The 16,826-nt window shown below is 40.8% G+C and overlaps 1 protein-coding gene across 2 annotated transcripts in view; it reads left to right on the top strand.

Moving 5' to 3' along the window:
* The window catches only part of GBE1 (1,4-alpha-glucan branching enzyme 1), a 308,337-nt gene that overhangs the window by 280,404 nt on the left and 11,107 nt on the right, over positions 1-16,826 (top strand). The window contains exons 15-16 of one of the 2 annotated variants that reach the window (XM_074983475.1): positions 7,899-8,016; positions 9,871-9,927. In XM_074983475.1, coding sequence (XP_074839576.1) covers positions 7,899-8,016; positions 9,871-9,927 — 175 coding nt within the window. The remainder of the gene's footprint in view (positions 1-7,898; positions 8,017-9,870; positions 9,928-16,826) is intronic. The other variant, XM_074983474.1, reaches the window with a different exon arrangement.

The following is a 16,826-nucleotide window of genomic DNA, read 5'->3' as shown; positions in this document are numbered from 1 at the left end:
GCTTTTTTGTTTTGCTCCAATAAGATATTGCTCCACTCACCATATGTCTCAGAAGAGTAGATTTGTATTTCCCTGTTAAAAGTTGAGCAATAAAATGCAAATGATGGTATTTTATATGATTTGCATTTACTTAGGGAGTTTCGTGTGTTATTCAGCATACATAAGATTAAATTTTAATTATTTGCATTAAATATATATTTCAAAACATCATAAAAGCATAGTAATTCAGGAATTAACATGGTAAATAATGACTGCCTTTTGATTCAAACTCTCTGGATACAAGTGTTCACTCATTTTACTGCTTTTTTTCCACTTGTATTTGTTACATGATGTTCAGTCAAGGCATCCAGCTAAACAGAAAACTGCCTTTGTTTTATAGTCTGGATATAAGTTACTATTCCCAGCACTTTGTAGCTGAAACAAAAGAGGCTACAATGTGCAAGCAAATGCTTCTGTTACAGACTTGAATACAAGGTATGGTGCCATTGAAGTTGTAATGAAGACAGTGTTCAGATATTTGAATGCTCATCTAGTTCCCCGCGAGGTCTAAATTGGAATGAAAATCATGGAGTTCACCAAACTATACATGTGCCTCAAGACCTGCCCAATTTGCTCAGATTTTAAAACACAGTTGGAGCACATTAACACAAACCTGAATAACTGCATGGATGTTTGCTCTGGGGAGAGGAGAGAGACCCACGATAACTTCATATCTAAACCACTGCTGTAGGTATTTTCATACACAATTAAGAAGATGGATAAATTTGTAACATAGCTGTGAAGGCTGCATTTGCTAGAAATAGTTGTAAAGGAATCGTTAAACATTTCAAAGCTTTAAGCAATGTTGATAAATTAGTAAGTATAGTATGCTGTAGATCACAGAAGCAAAGACTGAAATGCTTGAGGGAGACATTCTCTCACCATGTTCATAAAATATACAGTGGCAAAGCAGCAGCCTTTGACGAAGCTAGGCTTGGAAAGGCACCAGGAGAGTCACCAAAAGTTGTAGTTTATGGTTATTTATGTGGTTTATGACAATGAAAGAGGGGTAATTTGGACATATTTATATAATAAAGAGGCAGATATATTTTTGCAAGTGTACAGTTGTAAGCCAAGGCTTTGTGGATTGAAGATGGCAATAAAGTACCATTTAGCTAACATTCTTCTAAAAAAAGATTTTGGTAGCACTTGATCTGATAGTGAATGTTCTCTGTTTGTCTTAGCTGGTTAAATTTTCTAGAAAACATACCACGATGCAGCAGTCTCTGGCACTTCTCTTCTCTTCCCACTCCAGTGCATTCCCGTCCCCACAGGACATAATGTTCAGGAAGGTCATTGGTGTCCCTAATTAAAAGCTTAATTGCTTTTGACATTTTATAGACTTTTTGCTAATGATTGTTCTTCTTTCCAAAGAAGAATGCAAGGATTGAATGATCTAAAATGTTTTAGAATAACGTTTCATTTACTCTTAGTTTGGTCTGCTTTGGCATCGTCATTGACTGTCTTGTTACTAGACACTTAAATTGACCAGATGGTAACTTTGAAGAAAATTTCTGAGCTTCATCAACTGGTATAAAGCGAGTGGTGCAAAAACATATAAAATGATAGCAATTATCCTCACATCACAATTGTTAGATGTTGGGTAGGCATTTTATTGAAAAGATGAGCAAACACAGATGACTTAGAGCAGTTTAAAAGCCATTGAATAAAAGAGTATGGTTTTGCTCTGCACTAATCCTATTAGCGTAGGCCTCCATTGAAACAATTCTTCTATGGTTCAAATTAAGGGGGTGGATTACAAAACCCTGTTTCAGACATGTTTCTATCTACTGTATGTACTTAAGATAAAAAAATGTCACTGTTGAGCTAAGTTTGAAAGCGCTTCTGTAATTTAAAGGCCAAAAATTACAGGCATGTTACAAGTGTCAGAGGGATAGCCATGATCGTCTATGGCTATGTCTACATTACGAGATAATATCGATTTTAAGTGAAGTAGCTTGACTTTTCCAAATGCCTGTTCACTGTAGATTCTATTAGCTCAATCTATGGAGCACTAAAATCGACACAATATTGATATATCGTAGTAATCTGATGGATGTGGTGTTCAGTTCGAATTTATAATTCCGAATGAAGGGTAGTGAGGATGTACCATGTCTTTTAAATTGAATTCATTAGACTCTAGACGTGTCCCATATGTGCCCCACAGTTCTCCACTCTGGCCTCTTCCATCTCCACTGCTCTCAGGTCGGAGGAATTAGGTAACGGGAAGACCATTTCAATTTGGCACCTGGAAGCCAGTGGCTGTAGGGTCATCAGAGGCTGAAAAATTTTTTTTTTCTTTTTGTTTGCTCGTAGCATGGCTGTGGGGTCTGTGGTTCTGTGTGTATCCCTACTAGCTGTCTTTCTTTTCCACACCCCCTGCACTGCCTGGCACCAGGTGCTGCCCGCGGGCACCAAGTGGCAGCTAGTCTGTGGGTGGGGGACATGCTCCTCCGAGAGGAGGAGAAACTTTTCAGCCATTTACATGTTGCCCTACCCGCCATATCCCCTCCTTTCCCTCCCTGAGAGGCACTGCGCATTCTGGAACTTTCCCTCACATGCATCCTGTGGCAGCTAGGCTGTGGGTGGGGATCATGCTTGTCTGATAGGACAAGAAGTTGCTTTTCAGACGCTTACATTTTGTTCTGATCCCCACATCGCCTCCCTTCCCCCCTCCTGGGGGCGCTGCAGAGTCTGGAACTTCCTCGTGCCCAGTTGAATCACGTGGCTTGACCCCGAACCAATAAAAGGACGTGCTGTGCAAGGTGCCAGGCAGCTTGCACATGGTGAGGGTCCTGTAGATGGCCAGGGAAAGTCTCCCTGGTCACTCACGATTTTTGGACAACAGAAGAAAATGCTTTCTCACTGCAGCGGCTGTCCTCTGAGAGGAAATTTTTGGATGGTGGGGTGGAGTTGATCTGGGGCTGTGAAGCCCTGCAGGGGGTGAGTGGAGCTGCATGGGGGGGGCACGTGGCTTGAGCCAGAGCCAGGCACGTGGGGGTAGAATTGAGCCAGAGCCGGCCGCAAGGGGTTTAACCAGGCCCACACGGGGAGGGTTGAACCTGGGGTGGGGGCGTTGAACTGAACTGCGGGTACACGGGGTTGGGGATTGAGCCAGGGCTGGGGAAGAGGGATTTTTGAGTTGCGCTTAACTCACAATGTGATTTATGTACAACTCAAAATCCTGGATTTTAAGGGATTACTGTAAAGTACAGAAATATAAAATTGATGTTCCCAAGAACTTAAACTCTGAGTAATAGTGTGTGCCACAGCCATACAGCTAAGGCATTTTACTAAATATGATCCCAGATTATATTAAACCCACATAGAGAGAGGAAAAATCAATTTAATATAATGTGGGGCTACATCCAATAAATGCCTTAATTTCAATTATATGGTTATAGGAGACACTACAGGTCAGAGCTAAAGATGTTATATATATTTCACCCTTGTGGCTATATGCAAGATATGTAAATAAAGTTTTCTCTTTCTTTTTCATGGAGATTCAGGGTTGTTATTTCTTATGCAATTCCTTATACTACTGACTTACATAATATTCCCTTCCTTTTTCCCATCTCTTTGTAATTGTTGTTGTGACGCAGTCAGACCAAGTGCCAGATCTTTCCAAGGCTGTAGGCATCAGCTGAGTTCTGACAAACTCATACTGAAAACCAGACAAGCTCACTTACTTCAGTGTTAATTAAAATAGTTCTTAGGGTTGTAAAAATGTGGTTAGAGTGTATACAACACTTTCAAATTGCTGCATAAATTAAGCTTACTTGTATCCCATACTGTAAGGTAACATGTAAAGTTTACTTTATACCTGTAAATGCCTGCTCTGAACTTGTGAACCCAGACAGTAGGAATGTTTCCACCACTTATCAGGAGATGCTAAACATTGGACAGACTGGGCAAAACCTTTACCAAAAAATAAATGGACCCAGAGCAGACATCAAGAAACTCAATACACATAAGCGGGTCAGTGAGCCCTTCAATGGAATGGGCCATTCTGTTAAAGACCTGAGAATTTGTGTCCTGCAGCAAATACAGTTTAAAAGCAGATTAGCCTGAGAAATTTGTGAGTTGGAATTCATATTCAAATTTGACACTAACCCATGGTACGAACAGAGACATCAATTACCTGACTCCTTACAAGTACTGCTTCCTTTCCTTTGATGCTAGTAATTATCTCAAGTCTGACAATTAACATCCCTGCACCCCTCATCCCCACCTCCAGTCCTATGTATTTGTCAGTTTTTATTGCAGTTTTTTTGGTCCTCTATACTTAAAAATGTCAGTCTCTATTGGAAATGAGATTGATCTGATCAAGTGGGTCTGTCCCAGGAAAGCTCATCACCGAATGAATCATTTTATTACTCTTTAAAGTGCTACATTTCTGCTGTTTTATTTTGTTGGAGTACAGACTAACATAGCTACCTCTCTGTTACTAAACAAGCCATTGTAGAGTATCGGAATACCAAGACTTTGCTTAATGGCCCTTTCACAGCCATGAAGGTGCAATGTTTAAAAGAAGCCTCATCCCATCATCTTGAATACTGCAAGAAGGAAATAAAACAGGGTAATAAGGGGGAAAAAGTCATTCCTTTTTTGTTGGTTGGACTCACAGGGCTGGAGCTAGGATCAATCTGAGTTAGCCCTAAAAGACATTTAATACTGACAGTTTACTACTACCTTTTGAAACCATAGACTTCAACTCATTTGTGCATATATGTTGCCTGTTTTAACCTGTAAATAACTCTCATTTCCTTTTCCCTACTTAATAAATCCTTAGTTAGTTTTGCTATAGGATTTGTTGCAAGCAGTGCCTTTTGTGTGATGGCTGAGGTACAAATTGACCTGAGGTAAATCTCTTGGTACTAGAAACAGCTTAAATCTTGTCTGATCTTTATGGGAACTAAAAGTTACAGCTATTTGAACATATTTGCAGAATGAACAACAAATGAAAAATCAAGACCCTGGTATTCGGCATAATGGATGGCTCGAATAGGAGAGGCAGACTCCCTAGTCTACAGAAACTAAGCCACTCCACACTGGACAGGGAGAGATGAAAGGAAATAGTGAAAGAGGCGTCAGATACCAATAGGCACTACAGGCACTGAGCCCAGGGTTGTTCATGATGATGATGAACTAACAGCTACTGAGTCCCAGTTTGCTTGAGTGGCAAGGGACACTGGAGAGCCCAAGCGGACTGTAAATGACTCCATGGTAAGACTGTTATTCTGTGTCAGAAGTTTCACTTCTTTTAATCAGACTGGTGAAGTCTAATGATAGAACATACAAGCAGTTTGGGGTCTCTGCCCTGCTTTTTGACAGACTGTCATGTGGCTGGCATGCATGGTCATGAACCACTCTGAACAGTATGACAGTTGTATGACTATTTGTCACTGTCAAAATACTTTGTAACTCCAAGATCTCTTTAGTGAACAGTAATCATTAATTTAGATCCCATCATTTTGTATGTACAGTTGGGATTAAATTATCCCGTGTGCATTACTTTGGTTTTACCAACAATGAATTTCAGTGGCTATATTTTTGCCACATCACCTATTTTGTGATCAGTAGGCATGTGTGTTAACTCTATTTCTTTGTCAGAAGTTTGAGTTTTGCTGAACTTCATGTTGTTGAAGGTGCACGATATCCTCAGCATCCTTAAAGCTGCATTAATGAATTTTTACCTCAACGAATTACTGAGTATGGCTTTATGAACCTGTCTTTTGGAACAGATTTTAAAAAGATATTGGCTGATATATAGATGCACCTGGGCAAGCATGGCAAGGTTATAACTTTGTTAACCCAGGATAGACCTCCTGTACTCATTTATGTTTTGGAAGGTTGTGTAGGGGGCCAGTTTGTCGAGCACAGAAGTTGCCCCTTTTCATTGTGTTTTGTGCCATAGATAACCCAAGGGGAACTTGGTCTAGGCCTGGGCTCCTTGGTGCTCTTTTGAGACAGGGGAGCTAAGCCAGAGGAAGTGTTTGATCTCTGAGCCTCCTACCATTGGCCCTTCCTCAGCTTTGCTGGGCTCTCCTAGGGAACTTCACAAAAAGACCCTTGGTGCTGAGGCTGGCTTGTGTGAAAACTCCTGGGGCTGCCACAGCTGGATGGATACCAGAGGAGTACCTTGAGATCCACAGGGGGGCCATGGCAGGGGCTTCACCTAGCTGGGGGAGGCGTGTCTGGGCCAAGGTGCCGCTGGGCCCTGACCCTTTGCTACCTGGGTCAGAGAGAGGCAGAGCAGGTGGGCATGAGTTCAGGCTCTCACTGTCCAAGGCATGTGGAGGTTTCCAGTGAGCCACCCCTGTTGCTGACTCAGCGCTGCCAGGGCTAGCCAGACAAGGGCTGCCCAGCGGCTGGCACCAGCAGAATCTGCAAGGCACCTGGCTGGGAGGGACACTCTCAGCATCTCCATGAGAGGGTCTGTGCACCACCAGCTGGCCCGCGGTCACCTCAGGCGGGTCTGGCAGGGGAGTCTTCGCCTGAGGCAGTGACGGGACTGAGGGAGAGGGCTCAGGGGAAGATTTTACTTCAGGAATGTTGGGAATTCTCCAGGCACTCACCCGTGGAGCAGCCTCTTTTCATGGCACCCATGGATCGCAGCCTTGCGCCTCTCTTGGTGGTGGTGGTAGTGCTGTTGTGCCTGGCCCCAGCCATGCCGAGCCCCACGCCCACGCATGCTGGTGTTGGAACAAAGTCTGGACACCGTGTATGAAGCAAGCAAGAGGGTTTCTTACACACAGCACTGGTGGAGTGCCACTTTGCCAATCAGGACTCAGTGAAGCACTGCCAGACAATGGATTATATAGATTATTGATGGGGGCCGGAAACTATGACATGGGTGTCACCCACGCTTGGATAGGTTCTAGTGGCGAGACGAAATGAGCACAATAAACCAATAATGTAAAAAGGTTAGAGTATCTCTGCCCATAGCTTATGGAACATCTTATCTCTAGTACAGGTGGCTTCCTCTGCATGTTAAATAAAACAGATATACAATGACTGGTTCATGTCAAGATAGGATAGTGGATGTGGTGATGCCTCCACACTGGTGCATCTGGGGTGTTTGTTTAGAAGATTTAAAGCACAAGACATTAACAGCATACAGCACTAACAATTGGTTTCCACATGCAGGACCTCTCCTTGGAACGTAGTTGCTGAGGCAGCTATTCCTCCCTTCAGAGTTCAAGGCCCTTTCTGCCTGAGCTGGGATGTCCTTCTCTGGGCCTTGTGAGAGAGAGAAGGGAGAAGGGGGCCCAGTGAGTTATCTTTCCACTCATACTAGCTGTGTTTCTATGCTATAGGCCTACTCCAGACTTTAAGAATCGAATAGGGGGCCTTTAGGACAAACCGTGGCCTGCCTGAGGAATTCTCGCCCTATACCTGCTTTGCCTTAAGGCACGGAGGGGCTGCCCATCACATTCAGCAGCAGCACCCAGTTCTCATGGCCACATTTGCAGGCATAAGGGACTGGCAACAGAGAATGGTTTAGCTGGCAGAGGCATGTCCACACAACCTCAGCAGTGCCACCACTCCCTTCTGCCGGCACTGAACTCTTGCGTGGCTATGGTAATGAGCTTCGGGAGTACGCAAATAAGCAGATATTTGCACTCCCAAGAAGCTCGCTTTGCATAGCTCTGCCGACAGCAACACTGAGCAGAGCTTCGTGTAGACCCGGCCTAAGATACGGGTGTGGGATTTCTGTAGTCAGCTAAGTATATTTACCCCATTCCCCCCACTCTCATCTTGCCTGTTTTCATACATTAAAAAATGGTTGGAATATATTAATGCATAATGCATATTTCTACATGTAATGTTATTCTTCCTTAATAAGTTGTTTTTAAGTATAAAATTGTGCTGGATTCTGATGCACCAGAGTATGGAGGACATCAGAGACTGGACCACGATACAGAATACTTCACTGAACAATATTCACATAATTATCGATCTAGTTCTCTTTTGGTAAGTAAAAGTTTTCGTTCTGTTTTAATAAAGTAACTTAATTCTGATGCAAGTTGGATGCATTTGGAGTCAACGGCAAAGGACCATAGTTATAGTGGAATTTCTTTATTTTGTTTTTGGTTGTGTTTTTGTGTTTTTGTCCTTGTTTTTGAGGGAGGATGTCTTCCAAAATCAGTGTTTGCATAAACGTAATAAATTAAAGACCAGCGATGACAAGTATGGTTTTTGATTTTAGCAAAAATGATTGTCTCTTTGATATTCTATACAAATTTACTTGCACCTATTAGGATAACATTGTCATATTCAAATATTCATTGCAGTAAAAGATGCATGGAACCAATTTAATGTGTATTTGAGTTACTATATTCATTTGCTTCAGTTTTGTGTCTGAGTAACCTTGCATGCTTACCTTTGCTTTGCTGTTCTACCACCACCATCATACTCCACAAATTTGGACCTGAGCTAAAACATTGTGTTTGCAAGTGGCTTCTACCCCTTAACTGACAGAAAAACTGGGCAAGGTATAATGGACCTCATACATTGCTGTACAATGATTTGAGTGCGGATCCAGCTCTATTCTGAAATAAGCAGTAGAAAAATAGCATTCCACACAGCGCCACAGAGGGGGTGGGGTATACAGTGTAATTTCTTTGGACTGAAATCTTGTATACTATTTCTGTCAGAAGAAGCTTTTCACCATAGCAGAATATTTATTCTGAAAGCACAATCATTAGCCATTTATAAATCTGGAAATTTTTGTCTTGCCTTTTTTCCATTGAGCTTTTCATTCCAGCTACTAATAGTGAATGCTCTTTCTGTTTTCTGCTCTTGGGTGGCATATGTGAAGTGATCCTCTTGTCTTAGCTAGGTTTCTACTGAACAAGTATCTGTATCACCAAAACAAACAAACAAAAATACAAACACAGTTGGCACTCTTGTTTAAAGTCAGAAGAAACTATAAGATTTGAAACAGCTATGGATGTTATTACACTCACCTTGGGAAGTGAGCTGCGTGTTATAAGACTGAGCCACATTTGTTTGTCAGCATAAGGAAATTTGTACTCTATTTCTCCATAGCTGATTTATTTCATAATATCTTAGTGTAACATATTCGCTGTATTATGTGAGTGCAGGACCATTTCTGCTGTGTCATACCTCTAATGAGGTTAAATACAGGACTTTAGTTTCTAGGGCTATCCCTCATCACCGTTTTTGAGCACTAAATTAATTTTGTAAATTGGCAACCAAGAGTGTTCTGCGTTGTGTGTTTTTTTTTTTCTTTTCCCAGCACTTTTAATCTTGAAAAACTCTTTTGGCTACTTTAGTCCTTTCAGAGGAATATGTACACTTTTTGCAATCATTTATTTTAGTGTTTAAGCCTTACAGTGCCCTTATGGTGGAGGTAAGTATTTTAATTTTTTAGATAGGGAAACCAAGGCACCAGGAAGCTGTGTTTTTTGGTCAAGGTTCCATAACAATGGAGGGCTCCAGGAATTCTAGCTGCCAGACCTCTAGTCCTAACCCACTACTTTAACCATTGTTGAACATTAACTCCTGCTACTAACTTGTTTATCATACTTATACTTGTTCCCTATAACTTGGAATGTGAAAACCATTTTTAATTCTTATATGAGAAATATGGCAAATGGAAAGCGGCAGAGGTTCCAACATAAAATGAAAATATGGAGTTTAATAAGAGCATGTGGAAAAAAAAATGCATGTAAGACACATGCGGATAGGAAGAAGCAGTCAGTGTTTGTTTTCTTTGAGAGCAAGCTTTGGCATGGCAATGGCACTTCTCTGTCAGTAAGAATCCCAAGAGTGGCAGTCATCTTGCTTTTTTGTGTCCCTCAGCAATCCAATTCACAGAGCAACTTTGATGGCAGCCTCGTAAGAAGCCACCAGTTGCAGGTAATGTGCCAGTAAAAGGAAGACAACTTGAGGAAAGAAACAAAAATGAGGCAAACTGTTAACACTTAAAATATTTGAACCTGTTTGGCAGCTGGAACAATCAGTCCTTATTTTAAAATGAAGCCCACGTAAATATCCATTTAGATCCCGATCCTTGGATAAACTTTCCTCTATAGGGGTGTGGAGGGGGGAGGTGTTGTTACAAGTCAGTAAATATTTTCAAAGCTGAGCAGGCAATTTCATCTTAAAACTCTTTCAAATGAATGGAATTGTACAGCTATCTTCTCCATTTTTAACCATTATTTTTTGCTTGTTGGTAAATATAGATGCTTGAGGGCTGCAGGTTCCTCATTTAAAAATAAATTCCTCTCCACTTTAATAATAATAATAATAAATAATAATAATAAAAAAAATAAAATAAAATATTATAGTGGAACACAATTAGCACCATAGTTAAGATTGAGTCTGAAGAGCTTTGTTCAAAAGCTACCTACAAAAACATTGCACAACAAAGTAAAACTCTCTCTCTTGTGTATGTGTGTATGTATATAAAAAAATCATTCCTTAAAAATTTAAGCCCAAATAAACATGAGGGTTAATTTTAAAGGCCTGAGGAGATTATTTTCATATATATAAAAATAAAGTGTGTAAGTCATTCTAAAAATATTGTTGAATGAAGGAAATCTTCAAAGTGGTGTTAGAGCAATCCATGGAAAGGGGGAAGAGGGAATGAAGATTTAAGTTCTGCAATGTAGGACTTGTTCCACTAAATTCTGAGTACAGCTGAGATGATAGTATGAATCCAGACACCTGTTTGTAAAAGTCTTAAGGAAAAGGTTTAAGGGCTTCAAAAAAAAAAAAAAAAAAAAAAGCAACTCCTCAGATATTTACCATTGTTGACTAATCTGAATAATACAGTTGTTCTAATTTTGCCATCTCTTTGCTCACTCCCATTTCCCAATCATTAAAAAGATGCATTAAACATCACTGATCCTATGATGTAATCTTTATGGCACCCCACTGTTAACTTTTTGCCATGATGAAAATTGACCTGTTAAAATCGCTTGTTTATTACTACTGTCTACTACTAGCAATTCCTATACAGTGCAATATTTCAGTTCTCATACCATGACAACTTCCTCAAATAGCCTCCTGTGAGGCATTTTGTCAAAGCCATGTCAATGCCTATGTAAATTACCTCCCCCCTTCTTTTAAAATTTTAATTGGGAGGAGCTAATTACAGCACTGATGTTCTGCGTATGGTTTCTAATTTTGTCAAGTGTACACCTGGAGCTTTTTCTGAGTGAACAGTTTTTGTCTCAAGTGCATTTTTTCTGTAAAACAAAGGTTATTTATGAATTCAAGTCAAATTTGGTGAATATTTTCAGTCCAAAAAGGAAAGACTTTAAAATATTGACATAGGTTTTGTGTTTGTGGGATTGGGGGGGGAGTTGTTTTTATTTAACTTTTCAAAAGAGACTCATTTTTACTTTTTATTTTGAAACATTTCATTGTGAAGCTTAGTGGTATTTATTTGTCAATAATACTAAGAGTAATGGAAACACCTAAAGAGAGAGAAATTCAATTCATGTTGAACAAAATATTTTATTCAACCAGAAAATATTTTTTCTGTGAAGAAAACTTTTTTTAAGAAAAAGGGTTATTCAATCTCAATCAAACAAAAATCGGATTTTTCATTTAAACCACCCAACTGAAAAATCAACACTCAGCTAAATCAACACTCTGCTCTCTAGCTAACGTTTCCTATCTACTGAGGAGAGTTGGAGAGAACCCAGTGATGATAAAAAATTAGCCTCCATATCTGGATCCAGAAAAATACTTTGCAGATAGCCACATTCACATCTGCCGTGGAGCCACCCAAGGATATAGAGCAGATATCCACAAATTTGCAAGGCTCTAAAACAGAGGTGGGGAGCCCTCAGCCCATGGCTTGCTTGGAGCTGGCCACTGAGGTTTGGGGTTTTCCTCCCCAGCATCCAGCCCATAGCAGGCTAGGCAGTATGGCACCCTGAGCCTCGTTTGTTGGAGTCGGACAAGCTGGGATAAGTGACAGCATTTGTTGCCTGGAGAGACTTTCCCCCAGATGCTCTGATTGTCCAGAATTCTGGCCAGTTAGAGAAGCTGGGGAGAAGGCAGTGCCTGGGAGTGACAAGGGAGCTGCATCCTGTAAGTGCCCCACCCCCACTGCACAGAATCTATACTGTCTGCATCACCTGTGCTCCCAGAGCCCCCACCCGTGCCCACCAAGATCCCTGTCCCAGCCCACTTGTTGACCTTATGCCACTCCATGCCCTCCTGCTCAGATCCCCATCCCAGTCCACTCCTGCACCCCCTTCAGTCTGCTCCTGCACTCCCTTCCCATTCAGACTCCCCCATCTGGTCCTGCACCCCACTCCCTCCCAGACCCCTCAACCCCCTCCCACACTGAACCCTCATTTTTGGCTCCACCACAGAGGCTAGGGAGGCCCACAATATATACTAACCCTGGCTTCCCTAGGCTCTGGGCCTGCCTTGTGAGGGGAACGAAGGGAATGTCCTTTTTTGTTTGTTTTCTCAGTTGGAGTCTGCGTCAGTGAGGTGAGGTTTATGATGGGTTTTGCCTCACTTGTGTGGTTCCTGACTTTTTTTTTTTTTTTTTTTTCTGTGGGTCAGTGACCCGCAAACCAAAAAAAATTCCACACTGCTTACTCTAAGAGATGGAAGTTACTTGATGGCCAGGCATATATGTGTGACTTGGAGTTTTGAATGAAAAATAAACATAATATATATATTCAAAGAAGTGCATTCAGGACACATTACTTTTTAATGGATTTTCTGGATGGAGGTAATAAATGAATAGTAAATCTTGTAGTTGTTTAAGGCTTTTCTGTATAGTAACAACACTGACATTTGTTCCTATTGAGTCCTTTTTGCTGAAAGTATGCAACCATTGTCGTCTTAGTAATTCTGTTCATCCCAGCTTCAGAGTCAGCAATGTTCACATGCACACGCAACAAGCTGCTGTCTATTATGACCATGGATATGTAGATGTTACAATATATATTTTACTGACATTTTTTTCTGTGATAACATATTGTACTGTAATCTTCCCTGATATAATTGGTCTGCAGCCAAGATGCCTTTATTGATAAGCCATTGGCAATATAGGATGGCTTTTGCAATAAGTGTAATTATATACCTATCAGTAAAATTTAAACTTAGCTCTTACTTTGCTTTACTTGTGTTGTATTACATTAAAAACTCAACTTTTTAATACAAGGAATTATTTGACTTTTTCCTTATGCGCTTATTCATATACTCTGACTATTTCCAATATATTTTATTATTTGGTATTACTTTGAGAGTGTCCTAAATTAAGTAGAACTCACTATGAACAGTTGTGCTAAGAAAATCCTCATTGTCACTTTTCACCTTGGCTTTAAATATATAATATTCAGTGCTAGAATTCAATTTCCTGCATTTCTTGAGACTAAAGCATTCTTGTAGACTGAAATGATCTGAAGTACTTTGTGACCCTTAACTTTGAAAATAGTCATTTGCATAACTTTCATGACAGGGTTTTGTGCATTGATTTTTTAAGGGCCTGATATAGTCTCTAGTTGACTGGGGTTTTTTTTATACAATAAAGATTATGTAGAATAAGCTTTGTAGTTAGAAAATTAACTGTTTCTAAAAGAGAAAGGGGATAAAATAAAGGTTAGATCTTTAATACCAACCAGCTCTTTTGATATTTTACCTCCTATTGTGTACCTAATGATTAAAGCTTCCAAGTTGCTATTCACACATGTTCTTAGATTATTTGATTTCTTAAGGAAAAAAAATACAGTGGAATGGCTTCTAAAACACATGGTAGTTTTCCAGTAGGCTGCATTAGTGTGCTATATATCTTCAATGTGTTCATGCCATATATATGTATTTTTTTAAAAGTGGCATTCAAAACTTCACTCTACTTTAAATATCGCTTCTTGCTCTGACAACGTACCTAACACTAGAGTCAAACATTTAACAACCTTAATTTTAAATATATATGTGTTAACACACAAGTCATGAAAGCAAAGTTTCCAATGTCCTAGTCATTAGCTTATTATAGTCTCACTATAATCAGTACCCGTTTGAAAAATATAGAGACGTGGTGATTTCCAAGTAAAATCACTGGAAAGGAAAAAGTTACACAAACACTGCGGTCAGTCTTTACATCCACCAGCAGCAGTATACAGTAGCTACCTATAAAGTACTTTTATATAGTGCCCAACAAGCTAATGACTAGAATTCAGAGGTAGATATTACTACATCCAGTGCAAAAGAGAGCATGAAATAACTTCTCAGATTGGATTTTGAGCCATCGGAATGACTTGTAGCCAAGTTTTATTGTAAGTCCAGCCAATTTCGTTAGGTGTTAGAGGCACTGGCAGATGTTAGTATTTCTTTTAACAGTTACTTAATTATCAGAAAGTGGTGAGTGGGTGCTTGCAAGTAGAAGAGTTTGTGGCTTTCTATATTTGGAGAATATTATGTGTCAGGGTGTGCTCCCAGATTCTATTAAATTTAGTTGCTCCACGTGCATAACACTTTGTTGGTAACTGTTGACATTTACTGAAGTTTGTCCCTAAGCAACGGAATATCTGAAAGGATTTCCATGCAAATTGCTTTGGTTGGTGCCAAATGTCAGCTGTGCTGTCACTCCCTTCAGTAGGACAAAATGTGATCCAACTGTGAGGGAGCATTTAAGAAGCTTTTCCTATATATTGGCTTTTGTTTCTTGATGTCATCCAGGTTATGAAAGCAACAAACCTAGCGAACGCTCTATGACCAACAGGAACAGAATATTGTCCCTTGCTAATACCAACATTTGTACATTGTGTGTTCCTCTACCCTCTGTTTTATTGTGAGGCCATTTGCATCAAAACGTGCTTATGGAACCTTGTGAACCTAGCTAAAAATCTGCTTAATAATTATACTAAATGTTTTATGTCTATATTACACTAGTTCTTAGTCTGTATTGATGTTGCATTGTACTAAACAATGTACAAATATGTATAAAGAAATAGTCCCAAAGAACTTGTACTCTAAAAAGACAAGTACAGCAATAGATGAAGATTTGAAAAGGCATATCAAATGTGTAAAAATTTTATAAATTTTTATTATTACAAAGATCCCAATATCTCTGTGTATCGTGTAGACCAGACTTCAGTCAGATGACCATACATGTGTCACTCAGGCAAATTAATCCAAATTTACTTTCAAGTAGATTAATTAAACTTAATTTAAATCCATGTTTTGATGGTCTTAGTCTGAATTAAAAGATCCATAATTGTTTAGTTCAGTGAAAAGTACCTTTGTTCACTAAAATCAGCTAAACCAAATTAAGGCTACTTCAGTTTTAAATACGAGCATCTGCAGAAGGGTTTAATGTGGTTTAAGCAGGACCATCCTTATGACTTCAGGTGCCCTATGCACCCCAGGCACCTGCATCCTCCCTCCCTGCTGAGGAGCTGAACAGCAACTCTGCAGGGTAGAGGGGCATGGTGGCAGGAACAGGACAGAGGCTGGTGGGGAGAACAGGCAGCAGGGATCAGTGCAGTCCGTCAGTGGTGTAGGTTGGGGGAGATAGCAGAAGCCGGGGGCCATCAGAGCAGGAGCTGTGTTTGGGGTCGGGGGCACTAAGGGATTCAGCCACAGGGGCTAGGAGGCAGAGGACCAGGGAATATGACCATGAGGCTGTGAAGAGCCAGGGAATAGAGCTGGAAGGTGGAACCAGGAAGCAGAGGGGCTAGGGCATTAGGCCAGGGCACAGAGAGAGAGAGAGAGAGAGAGTGTGTGGGGGGGTGGGGGAGGGGCTGAGGGAATTGGGCTGCTGGGCCAGGAGGTAGAGCAGAGTGGAGGGGAGGACTTAAGGCTGGGGGATTGGCCTATGGGACCAGGAAGCAGAGCAGGAGGCCCACAGGACCAGGGGACAGGAGTGTGGGGAGCTGAGGGATGAGGGGCATGGGTGGCCATATCCTGGGGATGGAGCAAAGACCAGGGAATTGGGGTTGCTTCAGGCAGCACTGGCCTCTGGCTGTGTTGGACATACACAGGTGTTGGACATACACAGGTGCAGCAGAGGACTCTGCTTAATTTGGGGCAAAGTGGTGTCATAAATTTAGTGGTGCCCTATGCAGCTGCATAATCTCTGTGTGCCTGCGGATGACCCTGGGTTTAAGTAATCCACTTTAAACATTAATTTGGATTAATTTTCCTAAGTGTTCCCATGTAGGCAAGCCCTAACGCTACTTTCTGCCACAGATGGCCCACTAAGGATACACAGGCTATCACTGATCAGTAGCTATCTTTCAGAGACTATATCACATACTGGTCTGAATGTCTTTGTCCCAGCTGATTTCACTAGTGTCCTTGGAAATAGACATTTTTTTTCTTAATATAGCTCCACCCTTCCTGGGTTTTTTTGTGTGTGTTGATTTAGGGACAGAGGTTTAAACCCTCTGTAGCAGATCCCTGATTACTTAACAGCTTTCTAACAGAAGTGACCTTTGAAGAAGAGGGTAGTCAATTTACAGACTAGTTCAAGGGAGGTAATCTGAGAAGATAACAAACATGACGAGGAGGCGGAGGGGTCCATGTCATGAGGTAAGAGCTGACAGATGGGGAAGAGCAAAGTTTTTTAAAGAAACTTGGAAGTGAAGACCAAGATGATGGGAGTTGGTTTTGTGAATCAAAAGAGGATACAGTGGGAGGCATTCAAAGATGGGTGAAGTGATAAGAACAAACAAAGAAAATGATCTTTGCAACCAGTTTTTTTTTTTTTTTGCTTGTTTTTGTATTTTGTTTTGTTTTATGCAGAGGAGAGATCTTGGTCAGAATTAAAGGGTCTCAGACAG

The sequence above is a fragment of the Carettochelys insculpta genome, chromosome 1, assembly GCF_033958435.1.
Source record: "Carettochelys insculpta isolate YL-2023 chromosome 1, ASM3395843v1, whole genome shotgun sequence".
In the NCBI taxonomy this organism is placed as follows: domain Eukaryota; kingdom Metazoa; phylum Chordata; order Testudines; family Carettochelyidae; genus Carettochelys; species Carettochelys insculpta.
Note: the sequence above shows the minus strand (reverse complement) of the source record. Positions and strands in the feature narration are given on the sequence as shown.